Source organism: Cydia pomonella, chromosome 22 (assembly GCF_033807575.1).
Source record: "Cydia pomonella isolate Wapato2018A chromosome 22, ilCydPomo1, whole genome shotgun sequence".
NCBI classification, from domain to species: Eukaryota; Metazoa; Arthropoda; class Insecta; order Lepidoptera; family Tortricidae; genus Cydia; species Cydia pomonella.
Window position 1 is genome coordinate 14,196,130 of NC_084724.1, and position 14,125 is coordinate 14,210,254.

Below are 14,125 nucleotides of genomic sequence, written 5' to 3' on the forward strand. Positions count from 1 at the left end.
TACGTTTAAAGGTATAAGTACCTGGGCGACCGAGCGTTGCTCGGTTATAACTATTTATTGTAATATGGTGGTCTATAGGTGATAATCTTAACTACATTTTTTTAACTAAATTAAACTTGTCTAAAACAATGAAAATTAAAAATATATATATATAAACTTGAACATATATAAAAAAAAAAACAAAAGTTAGTCACCGGGCGAGATTCGAACCCGTAACACTCGTTTCTAGCAGTCCGCGTCTTAACCCGCTGGGCCAGACGGACAGTGGCCGGTAACACGAAATTAGCGACCATATTCTGCGTCGAAAGAAAAACGCATGAAAACTCGAAAACGCGCGTTTTCCCAAACATAAGACTAATCTAGATCGATTGTATACTCCCAAAAACCCCCATATACCAAATTTCAGCGAAATCGTTAGAGCGGTTTCCGAGATCACAGAAATATATATACATATATATATATATACAAGAATTGCTCGTTTAAAGGTATAAGATATTTAAAGGTATAATATAGTCTGGAAGCAGCTTTAGGACATAACAGTTAGACCAAGTGACTTTAGGCGTTACTTTAGGACGAAATTTATTATAGATTGCGCGAAAGACCCCTCTCGAGACTTCTACCAATCACATATTATAGTAAACTTCGCTTGAAAATTCGGCTCGCATAACCATACGTCACTCGACTATCTCTCAATCGGCCTCGCCCAACATTCGTAATCTGACCTTAAACATGAGATGCAAATTAATAAGATAAACGGAACACCTTAAGCTGCTGGTTTGAATTTAACATTATACCTACAGGTACTGTGTGTTATTCAGTCTAACTATTGTGTTTAATACGGTGCTAGTATAGAACCGGCATTTTAAAGTGAGTATTTATTTGCTTATGAAATCATCTTACCCGGATTAATACTGGACTATGGGAAGAATTTTGTTTTAGCGAGGTGCGTTGTGAGAAGTGTGTTCCGCGATAGCGTCGAAACTACTAGCCTGATTTGGATGAATGAGTAGTTAATAGTTTCGTCGTTATGGACATAAATAATGAATAGGTTGTATTATTACAGGCTTAATACGGATGTACGTAGTTAAATATTGCCAAACGTAAAATATTGGGTGCTTAATACATATATATATTCTAGCTAATAGGTATTATGTAAACAGAAAACTTATGTCTGAAAATATCGATACGAAAAAAGTGCCAATATATATTTGGCATACATGACTTTATTGCCCATATATTAAGGTAGTGTATACATATTTTTGGCACATTTTTTGTACCGATATTTTCAGACGAGACTGTATAAAATAGTACATTGTATGTGATTTTTTGGAAAAAATGAGTTTTAGCCGATATAACAAAACACGTGCTCATTATTTTTTGCTGCTTTCAAACATATACTCAAACCAGCCATTAACTAGCAAGTTGCTTGAGCATCACTTTCTATAGGAGTTAGAAAATTTAGTAACTTTTTAGTACTTTGGAGGACAATTTCTCCCAATAGGTTGAGTTTGGGCAGCTAAAAAAATACGTGTCCGTTATTTTAGACTACTCTATAACATATATAAATATAAATCAAATCGGATCCGGACAGTTGGGTACGTTTCCTTGTTAGCTAAAACGTATGGATTTCGGAGTTTACTTAGAGAAGTTTCTAATGAAGATTATAGGAACCAATACTGCGCATGGTCCGAACTGCTTTTGTCGGTTTTAAAAGATGATTTGATCATGTCAAACATTCTCGGACTCCTAGATATAAGGCCGAGTAGGTATTAAGTAGGTATGTATGTATGTATGTATATACTTTATTGTACATAGAAATAAAAACACGAAAAACACAGTTACAGAGTAAATTAAATACAACAAAGGCGAACTTATCCCTGTATGGGATCTCTTCCAGTTAACCTTTGAGGAAATGAGTAAAACAGAAGTAACGGTGAATGAATGACAAACACAAACAAAAGTGTGCAATCACTGAAATTAATGAAATGCACGTTTTGAATACACATTGAGACAAATAGGTAGGTATTGTTACCTTGAACGGGGCCCGACTGCTTGATGTCGTACATGATGTCCTCCTCCTTGAGCAGGCGGTAGGGCACGCCCACCTTGTAGCGCGCCGTGCGGCGCGGGTCCTGCGGCGGGCATCCATCTTGGATCAGGTCCCCATGCGGCTGGTAAGGACATCTCTCAGCCTTAGCCGTGTATGGGAAGCATTTCTCTTCTACCAATCTGTACGAGTAGCATTGCATAAGTATTATAGATTGTTAATGACCGTGTGTGTGTTGTTGTTGACGACCGGTCTGACCTAGTGGGTAGTGACCCTGCCTATGAAGCCGATGGTCCCGGGTTCAAATACCTGGTAAGGGCATTTATTCGTGTGATGAGCATGGATACTTGCTCCTGAGTCATGGGTGTTTTCTATGTATTTAAGTATTTATTAATATTTATATATTATATATATCGTTGTCTAAGTACCCTCAACACAAGCCTTATTGAGCTTACTGTGGGACTTAGTCAATTTGTGTAATAATGTCCTATAATATTTATTTTATTTATTTAATTTAGGTAAAATGTTATCGAACACTGAACTCGGGCAGTAACTTTTATAATGTTGAACTTGTTGGTATCTGCAGCTTTACTCAGAGAGGTCTGGGACTCCAAAAGTTCAAATATAAATAAATAAATATTAGGGGACATCTTACACAGATCAACCTAAGCAAAGCTTGTACTATGGGTACTAGGCGACGATATATACATACCCACCGGCCCATGACTGGGAAACAAATATCTGTGTTCACCACACAAATAAATGCCCTTACCGGGATTCGAACCCGGTACCATCGGCTTCATGGGCAGGGCCACTACCCAAGTACCCACCAGGTCAGACCGGCCGTCAACTATGTATATATATAGTTTGTGCCATACACCAAGACGCGTCCTATTCTTCTTCCTAAATAAATAGAAGTGAGTAGAACTTGACCTTTCAGCAGTGTAGTAGTTCTGTCTATACACATTAATTAGCCAGGCCCTCCAGCATGGCTCGCCCGAGCGTCCAACCAATTCGCACACTTAGGCCACAAAAAATGGCTCAGAACGAACTCGCTTTACATTTTCGCTAGCCTAACAAGGAAGGGTACCCAACTGTCCGACTCCGATTTGATTCATTTTGATATATGTTATAGAGTAGTCTCAAATAACGGACACGTATTTTTTTTAGCTGCCCAAACTCAACATGTTAGGAGAAAATGGCCTTCAAAGTACTAAAAAGTTACTAAATCTTCTAACTCCTATAGAAAGTGATGCTCCAGCATCTTGCTAGTTAATGGCTTGTTTGAGTATATGTTTGAAAGCAGCAAAAAATAATGAGCACGTGTTTTGTTATATCTGCTTAAACTCAAGTTTTCCTAAAAAAAATACCTGTCTTTATGTGTAACTTTAGCGATAAGATATTATAAAACTTCGAATGTCGATTTTTTCGTCGACTACTCTATAACATATATCAAAATGAATCAAATCGGAGTCGGACAGTTGGGTACCCTTCCTTGTAAGTAGGTAAGTTAAGGATTGTAGGGTGGTCACCCGTGTTCGCCCGCGAAGTTCCAGGCCACGTCGACGTGGCCGCCGCCGCAGCCGCGCTGGTGCCGCCGGCCGCACGACAGCAGCGTCTGCGGCGCCAGCACCCGGCTCTCGGCGCCGTTCGACATTATGCCGAATCTGTAACAATCCGCCCACACTCTCTTAGAGGGTTGAATAACTCGCCCTGGACTCGCTAGAGGATTTCTTCGCTTCGAAACTTTTAATCAGACTACAGTAACGCTTCGTCATGGTCGGGTGATAAAATGCTGCTTATCAGTGACCTCTATTATTATTATTATTATAAAATAAGGGTGACAGCTGGTAACTACAGTTACCAAAAGCAAGTGAGTGAGTACTTACACTTTTAAACGAGCATATCTTGTATATACATATATTTCGGAGATCTTGGAAACGGCTCTAACAATTTCGATGAAATTAGCTATGAGGGTTTTCGGGAGCGAAAAATCGATCTGGGAAAACGCGCATTTTTTGTGTTTTTATAAGTTTTCCGAGCAGCGAAAAGCACCGAGTCTGCCAGCCCAGATATTACACATAGGTAGATACTCGTATACTAGTCTAGACACGCGGCAGCGTGTCAGGCCAAGTTCAAAAGAAGAGAACTGGCGACGCCACTTTTGACCTCTGCGTAACTCAAAATCGTTTAAACATAAACACAAGAAATTGGATTAATTTATTAAGACCCTTAAGGCTAAATAGAACACAAACGGTTATTAAGATATATACATCTAAAAATCGGGATTTTTCTGACTTAGATACTCACTGACGTACTCACCTAACATCAAAAACCTAACCCACTTCCAGATGAGATGACGTAGCAAGTTGAAACTTGACATCCAGCTGAGTAATTGTGTGATTACGAAACTGAGATATAGAATCGTTTTTTTTCACAAACAGTTATTATTTACGCACTATGGCTATCGAATTTTTAATAGCAAATATACATTTTAGTTTCGAAATCAACTATGATGAATACTAATATTTACTGTACTAGCAAACAAAATTTAAAAAAAGTGGCATAGACAAATATAATATATCGTGTACGTAAAAACTAGCCAAGTCAAATCCTGAACTTTAATCACATCCCAAACGAACTAATTAGCTAGAACTTGGCACCCATATATCTCAATTATTATTTTATCGATTAAGTTTTTTTTCGTACTTGCTAATCAATAATATAATACGTTTGTCAATAATAATAAACTTCGATCTAATACAGTGTTCCACGACACTCTTTTTTTTAAACCCCTGCGCTATATGCCAACAAAATCCATTTTATGCCAAAAATGCCTCATATAATTTTAGAAAAGAGTTGATACACTTCAAACTGCTGGTTCAAAATCTATGAAACATAGCTAAAAACAAGAACCACAGTTACAGAGTAAATTAAATGCAAGATACGGCCGCGTATTTCGCACATAGTAGGTATCTCGCATAAAAGTAACTAGCGAGTTTGTTTCCTTTGTTACTCCAAGAGCCATTACTAATGACACGGCCACTCAATTCACACGATACAACACAACAAAATAAACCCAAACAGATTAGATTATAGCCGTATAACCTATTAATTTAAAAGAAATATGAAACTTATTAGTTCCAGTTAAGGTTGACATTGGAAGCAACTAATGAAGAATGATACGACTTGGTAGAATCTATTTCTGTATTCTAATGAATCGGCTGACTTCACGCGAGGCTTGTTAGTTCAAGAGTCTCAGGTTGCGAGGGCTCTTGTTTATTTTAGTCCCACTTATAAGATAGAGTTGGGTTATAGGACTTATAGGTAAGTATAGCGAGAGAATAGTATGAAACAAGTTTGCAGACTTTTGAGGAGTGAAGGTCATTAGCAATAAATGTTATATGAGTTTTGGTAAAATTCGGCAAAAAATATTTTTTTAGAAGATACCATTTTTTTTTTGGTTTTCTGCATACGACACATTATTTCTTTTAACATCTTGTCGAAAAAAAAAAACGAAACGAAGAAGTAAAGTCCTGGTTGCTGTCACTAGACTATGTACAAACTGAAAGCATCTTACCCTGATTTATTCACACACATACACATACACACACACACACACACACACATCTACGCAAAAAAATATATATGTAAAATAAATTGCACTGTATTCTTATTAGAATGGCATTTGTTTTCTAGTATTAAAACAAGCCTTAATTATCTACTTTAAGTCTAAAATGAAAATGGTAAATGTCTTAATAGTTACTATTATGTTTGGGAGAGGACACTGACTTCTGTAACACAGGTTTTTACCTAGCTCAGAAGTCAGGGACTTCCACACTAAAATGTACTTCCCTTAATGCCAATAAAACTTTATTTTATTAAAAAAAAAAGTTTTTTTATTTATTTGCTCATAAAAATTGCGAGTTTCATTAAAAACTTTTATGTCTGCCAGTAGGTGTGTCTAAACCACATCACAGTGGCAGCGTCGCAGCCAAAAAGATAAGTTATTAAAGAAACATTTTTTTTTAAATAATTACCACTATTTCTAAAATTCTAAAACTGAATAGACAAACATATATGGTATACATTCAACTCAATTTTCCCCCTAAAATAAGAAATAATGACATTTAGTTTTGTACTGATCACTAAAATTTCCATAACTATATGTTCCTGCCTCTAACTGCATCGCATATGCTCTCGGCCGCTTCGAATTACAGTTTTATGGTGACTGGAAATCATACTATGACAGGCCGAGATTTTCCTGCTATAAATTCACATCAACGTAAGTTTATAGGAAATGTTGAAATCTGCCATTCTTTGGAGTCATATAAACTATATAGTCTATCACTATGATTTATCGTCATGGGAACGCCCACCTGATAACAGTTAAATCTACAATAGTGTAATTGATCACTTCCATAGATTCCGGCAATCGAAACAATAAATCACTAAATGTCTATCTGTTATACGAGTCTAAGAGTCAAGCGCATTCAGTATAGGCACCTAATAACATGGAGATGAAACTGTTTACCTTCAAGGCGCTGACCTATGGTTGAAGATTTATTACACTCGAAGCTCTGCATTTAAAATGAGGACCTACATCTGTATTCCATCAGTACGTTCAACGTACCTAAAGTAACCTAAATAGGTACGTTGAACCAGTGTAATACAATGGTGACAATAAACGTGGAATCGCTTTGTGTTGCTTACTTTTAGGTAACTTATAATATAAAAGTTATAAATAATAGGTACTTATATATTTTATACCATGGCAGAGTGGAATAAGCGTAACTAATATGGATCGCTTAGTGGTAAACGAGTGACTGTATTTGAATTAAAATGAAACTTTACACTGAAAGAAATGTTTGCATAGTTTGTTATGTTTGTTTGTTTGTTACAGTTGTAACCAACATTTTGGTTACTGTTTACACAAAAATTGGGACTTGCGAACTATGTGTTATATGTTACAAAACCGTGTTTGGCTATCAGTGTTCAGGTATTTATTATACACTACAATAGTACATTACGATACAAGTGCGAAAAATAGGAAATTCGAAACGAGTGGCGATAAATTAAAACACGACCGAAGGGAGTGTTTTAAATCGACACGAGTTGCGAATTACCTATTCGCACATGTATCGTACAACGTTTTACAGTACATATGGCCCTTTAAATGTTCGACACAGTAACGTAATATGCTACTTCTCGCACTAGTGCTATAAAGTAGCCCCATATGTACTGTAAAATAAGTTTTGTAAATTTATGCAAAGTTTATTTTCTTATAACCGTAGTTTAGTTATTTAGTAAAGTTACAAAACCAGTTCGGCTATTTATTTTTTTCAGTGTATTGCAAAATTTGTTTTGATGTCGTCAATTATACAGGGTGTCTCCCATCATAGGGCTTTAAATGCATGCGATTCCACTCGTTAAATCGAGCTACTTTTACTATGGAGCCAAGTCTGAAATCACGATTATTTTTTTGCTTTTCCAAACAAAACATCGCATCTGATCAGCCAAAATGTACTCGTGGCTCCGTGAGCTATAGACCTCGCGTAAAGATCGATAACTTTAAAGTCTTAAAACATGTAAAGAACGTACTTACTTCGTTGAGCCATCTTCACAGCGTACTTACAATGGCCTTAAGTGCCATAGACCGTAATGGCACTTAAGTCCTTAACGCCAATTTCCACCATATTTAGCATTTTCAAAAAAAAACGAAACGACAGCAAAAATCTATGTAGCTACTGAACCTGCTTCCAAAATTTCACGAGATTCAGTTGAGAATTGCGACCTGTAGAGGATAACATCCGGACGTACGAAAGAGAATTCGGTCAATAAAGTTCGCCTATTGTACAGTGTGTTTTTTTTATGTGCAATAAAGATTAAATAAATAAATAAAAAATGGCCAAAAAATTTTGGTTTTGAAAATTTTGAGGTTTGAAAAAAGTTGCGATATCGGGGTAGGTCCACCCAAGCCTGGGCCAGCCATTCATAGTGGCAGACATACTGTATTCAATGTAAGTAGGTAGTACATTTATCACAAGCCTAATTCGCAACAATATGAGCCACAATCCAGCTAAGGTATGCAAAGTTAATCGATGTAATAGTTGTACGGATTCAGAAAAATAAGGGTCTAAGTGGATCAATATTGGCAAAGGATATACGCCTTTTCGCTGGAGACTTAGAATACCGCATCCTACGCGAGGTCCTCAGACCTGATCCACTTAGTTTGGTCATTCTATGTGGGCTGTTCCGGGTGACCTTGTTTTGCGCTTCAGTCACTTTCATTAGTGCGAGCTACTGAATGCTAGGTAGCTATCATTTGCGTTAGGCATACAACGTTAGTTTTTATGGGTGTTTACCCCTCTGTCTGCCCTTTCAAATCTTATTTATTTATTTATGTTCAGGAGAACCAACAGTTTTAAACTTACAATAGGACAACAAGATTAATACAGAGAGCCAATTACAGGAACTCACAAGTAATTACAAAGTATATAAAAAAAATGCTAACACTGACGCACACACACACGCGTACAAAGTGAGAAAAAAACAAAAACACAATTGAAAATGAAAATACATAGAAGCCATTAAAATAGACCCTAGGTTCGGAAACACTTAGTTCATTAGCGCCCAGAATAATTGAGGTCTCAAAGTTCGAAGGAAAAAAGAACATACAGTAAAATATATCAGATGTTAATGCTGATAAAGTATATTTTAAAGTTCATATCGAGGCGCTAATGCACTAGGTTGATGAATAAAATGCATTTAATCGCTTAATGAAAACTTAATAAAGTAACAAAAAAAAAAAAAACAGTATACATATAATAATACAGAGAAAGAAAGCTCACATAAAACACCGCTTAACCAGACTATGCCTCACATTAGGAACTTTACAATTGAATATGTCAATATCAAGTTCCTTCGACAACTCATTTAGCTTACTTCTGTAACAATTTATATCTAGTGCAATTTAGGGATTATTTTCTTTCACTCATCGGTGTGAAGTGATAGACGTGTCATAGCCGGGCTAGCACTCACCGGTCCGACGCGATGGCTGCAATGGACACGGCCCAGTCGGAGCCGCACCAGCCCTGGTCGACGATGGGCGTGATGTACCCGGGCCAGCGCTGCCGAGCGTCGAAGCTGTCGGGCAGCGGCTCATCCGAGTCGTACTCGATGGGTAGCATCCGCTGCGTCTCGGCGCTCAGGGGCAGCGTGCCTGGAGAAACGTAGGACTAGTAAGTTGCGTGATTAGGCAGATTAACCAAAAGTCGTCTCCTTCATGATTTTCGTAGACGTCTCTTCTAAACACCTAAGACTGGTATGGATGGTCTTCGTTGTCTCCTGAATACGAATTGATCGGTTTTAGTATATGGAGAGGGAACGGGTCGACGGGTCCCCCCTCCATAAACTAAAACCGTCCATTAGTACCTGGGCGACCGAGCTTTGCTCGGTTATAACTATTTATTGTAATATGGTGGTGTGTAGGTGATAATCTTAACTACATTTTTTTACTAAATTAAACTTGTCTAAAACAATAAAAATTAAAAAATTATACATAAACTTGAACATATAAAAAAAAAAAGTTAGTCACCGGGCGAGATTCGAACCCGTAACATTCGTTTAGCAGTCCGCGTCTTAACCCGCTGGACCAGACGGACTGTGGCCGGCAACACGAAATTAGCGACCATATTCTGCGTCGAAAGAAAAACGCATGAAAACTCAAAAACACGCGTTTTCCCAAACATAAGACTAATCTAGATAGATTGTTTACCCCCAAAAACCCCCATATACCAAATTTCAGCGAAATCGTTAGAGCCGTTTCCGAGATCACAGAAATATATATATATATATATATATATATATATATATATACAAGAATTGCTCGTTTAAAGGTATAAGATACTAATTTCCACATTTTGAAAAAGTTATAAAAACTGGATGGACTAAACAATTCTATTTAATCATAGAATCTGGCCAATTTCACCAGAATCGGTCCATAGACCTGCAGAGAACATCCGGACATACGAAAGCAAAATGCCCGATTTAAAACGGACACCTTCGCTAACGCTTCGGTCAACTATATACACCCGAATTTAAAACCACTTCTTAAAGTCAGTTAATAATAGATTATATAATTACGAGCCTTCTTATTATTCAAGGCCAGTGTTAAGCATTTGCACACCGTTGAACTAGATTTACTAGACCAGCATGTGCGATAAAAACGCATGTCTACCTGATATCCAGTTGTACAGTCAGCATCAATAGTAGCGGTTGAAACAACGCGCCAAAAGTATCTGACATCCCGGATAACTTTTCCAAATATAGATAAATCTCTAAAATTTACATTAAAAAATATATCTTTTACAATCTTCATTGTTCTACATATAGAACCATCCCTGTAAGTATGTTAAGGTGTTACAGAATGGTAGATACTTTTGACACCTTGTTTGATCCGCTACTTTTGATGCTGACTGTACACTGGTAAGAGTATTATTAATTTATTAATATTCCTAAATAACTGACATGACTAGTTTTTTTTTATTTGACGGTTATTAATTGGTTTATGCATATAAAACTTGTGTTTACATATAAATTTGTTTTGAAACACGCTTAAATGCATATTTAAATACATCAATTAACTAAACATAATCAACGTTGACTTTTATTACGCTGGACATGACCAAAATATAACAATGATGACTTTGTATGGGATTTAAATTGCGTCATTTTAATATTACTTATTTGTATTTCCTGTTACTATTCTGGTACACAACACAATTCAGTATCCCTAGTGTAAATTTGATCGACATCATAACGTGACGAACGCGTTTGCGTTAAGTCTCATTTTGTATAGGATTTTGAGTTTCCAAAACGTCCCGCTTGGCGCGCTCTTTCTAAATCCAATACAAAATGAGACTAAACGCAAACGCGTACGTCACGTTTCGAAATCGAATTTATTTACACTAGGGGTACAGGTTTAATCTCATTATGAGTGAGTGCGTCGCGTTCTAATGCAATCGGTTGCAGGCTAGAGGTAACGGGTGTGTTCGATCCAATTTTCAGTAAATTGTAATTTTCAGATTAAATACTTATACCCACTAACGCAAACACATGGAGTAGGTACTATATTTTACAAATATACCATGCCGAGTTTGGATAACAAATAAGTAAAATAAAAATACGCGAATCAAAATCATTTACTTTTGTGAGTATTTGTTGTTGATAAAGTTTCAAGTTTTGCTTAAATAGGATTCGTACAATGACCTGTCTATGTGTACTTATGTCTACGTAGACCACGTTAAACAGTTTTTGGTAGGCTCTATTATACATACAGCACACTTTATTACTGACTCAATTCACTCATATTGTATGTAAATTACCTCTTATTGACACATTCAACGATAAAATGTTAGATTTATCTGACGCCATCCAAATTAGAAGTAGGGGCAGGTAGCGCAATGGAAAATGGATCTTACTGCGGTCGTTCCAAGGGTGGGATCGTGATTAAGTGCAAAGTTGGCAATTGACTCTATTGAATGGTGAAGTCACGATTGTCAATTACCGCAACTCAATTTAGTCGGACAAAGCGATATTTTAGTTACATTTTGCACTACTTTTAGCGGTGAACAAACAACATAACCGCCAAGGGGCCTATTTCTCGAACGGTATCTTATACCTTTAAACGAGCAATTCTTGTATATATATATATATATATAAATATATATATTTCTGTGATCTCGGAAACGGCTCTAACGATTTCGCTGAAATTTGGTATATGGGGGTTTTTGGGGGTATAGAATCTATCTAGATTAGTCTTATGTTTGGGAAAACGCGTGTTTTCCCAAACATAAGAATGGTTTTTGTAGAATAAGAACTTTTTTGTTCTTACGGTAGACCATTTACGAGTTACTTACGAAACACTTCAAAAGGGACTTTAAAGTTGATTTTAATTAACTTTCTCGCTTTAATATCTCTTTAAATATTGATCCTAGCGAAAAGTGTTCTACGTGTTTCATATAGCATAGTTTTTGTTAATTATTTATGTGTCTTTTTTTTCTGTGCCATACTTTACATACGAGTATTGATAAACTAAAAAATTATTATAATTAAGTTTTCCTCTTTAATATCTTTTTAAATATTGATCCTTGCAAAAATTCTACTGAATATTTTTTGTAGAAATCTTATACCTTTAAACGAGCAATTCTTGTATATATATATATATATATATATATATATATATATATATTTCTGTGATCTCGGAAACGGAAATTTGGTATATGGGGGTTTTTGGGGGTATAAAAACTATCTAGATTAGTCTTGTTTGGGAAAACGCGTGTTTTCGAGTTTTCATGCGTTTTTCTTTCGAAGCAGAATATGGTCGCTAATTTCGTGGTGCCGGCCACTGTTCGTCTGGTCCAGCGGGTTAAGACGCGGACTGCTAAACGAGTGTTACGGGTTCGAATCTCGCCCGGTGACTAACTTTTATTTTCATATGTTCAAGTTTATATATATTTTTTTTTAATATTTATTGTTTTAGACAAGTTTAATTTAGTAATAAAATGTAGTTAAGATTATCACCTATACACCACCATATTACAATAAATAGTTATAACCGAGCAAAGCTCGGTCGCCCAGGTACTTAGACTAATATTATTAGTCCACGAACTGTCAAGTCGTATAGGTTACCATGGCAACACGCTAATAATTTTAGACTAATACCATTCGAGAAATAGGCCCCAGTTCTTGCAGAAATTTTTTGTAGTTAAATCATTATTTTTAGAAGTAAGTATCTGCTTACATTATACATTTACATAATACATACAGGGTGGCCAAATAAGAAGTATACATTTTCTTTTTAAATTTTAACTGTATTAAGTTCAAAAATTATTAGGTATTGTTTTAAAAATATATTCTTCAGGGTTGGCAAATTCATGCGAAACATAATGTCTGACATATGTCCACCTCTAACAGCAGGCAAATGTAAGCCCTTATCATCCCAATGTTCAGCATCTATTCGCACATTTTTGGCATTATCTTAGTACATTTGTGTCGAATAGTCGGTTTTAACTGTTTAAATTTCATCAGCTCGTTAGCATAGACACGTAATTTTAGATAGCCCCACAGAAATAAGTCAAGAGCTACAAAATTTAGAGAATTTGGGTGCCAATCACTGTCACTTTTTTTCAAAATTAATCGAGCAAACAACGTGTTTTAAACAACAGAAACATTTGAGATAAAATTGCTTGCTGCTAGTGGTATACATTTGACAGAAATTATCTTCCGTATACAATTCCAACCCTGAATAATATATTTATGAAAAAATATTTAATAAAATTTCCACTTAATGTAATTAAAATTTAAAAACAAAGTGTATCATTCTTATTTGTCCACCCTGTACAACATTTGATTAATTTACAGTTTTAGAATAAAGTGGCTGTGATGTATAGAGTGACAGACAGACGGACATGATGAAACTACGGGGGTACCGTTTTCGCTATTGAACCTGCATTATTGGCCATGGAACCCTAAAATGGATAAATCGTTGGTGAACTGTAGGTATAAATTAGACATGCATCTCTAGCAGGTAAGTAAATACCGCTATTCATTGTGCAATACTGAAATATGGATCATATAAAATATTGTTTGCTAAGTGTGATCTAGTGTAGCGGCGGTTGTACAGTCAGCATCAGAAGTAACGGATCAAATAACGCTTCATAAGTATCTACCGTTCTGTAACAGCTTATCAAAAAGTGATGTCTTTAATAAAGAACAAGTAAGACTGTACAAGATATACTTTTGAATGTGAATTTTAGAAATTTATCTATATTTGGAAAAGTTATCCGGAATGTCAGATAGTTTTGGCGCGTTGTTTCATCCGTTACTATTGATGCTGACTGTACCAGTTTTAGTCACAGTTGTCACGATTTGACCTTTCTGGTCGACGAACGTTAGAACAGAATATTGACATTACATGTCCAGTATCTTACCTAGTATAGGTAGTTGTTGTTGGCATTCGTCTTAAAGAATCCACATATGTGAAGGACCAAGGAGCGTCATTATTAGGAATGACGC

General features: G+C 36.1%; 1 protein-coding gene across 3 annotated transcripts in view; it reads right to left on the reverse strand.

Moving 5' to 3' along the window:
- The window catches only part of LOC133530374 (tubulointerstitial nephritis antigen-like), a 77,193-nt gene that overhangs the window by 6,686 nt on the left and 56,382 nt on the right, over positions 1-14,125 (reverse strand). For all 3 annotated transcript variants that reach the window (XM_061868285.1, XM_061868286.1, XM_061868287.1), the window contains 3 exons: positions 9,089-9,269; positions 3,580-3,714; positions 2,033-2,229 (listed from right to left, as the gene is read on the reverse strand). In XM_061868285.1, coding sequence (XP_061724269.1) covers positions 2,033-2,229; positions 3,580-3,714; positions 9,089-9,269 — 513 coding nt within the window. The remainder of the gene's footprint in view (positions 1-2,032; positions 2,230-3,579; positions 3,715-9,088; positions 9,270-14,125) is intronic.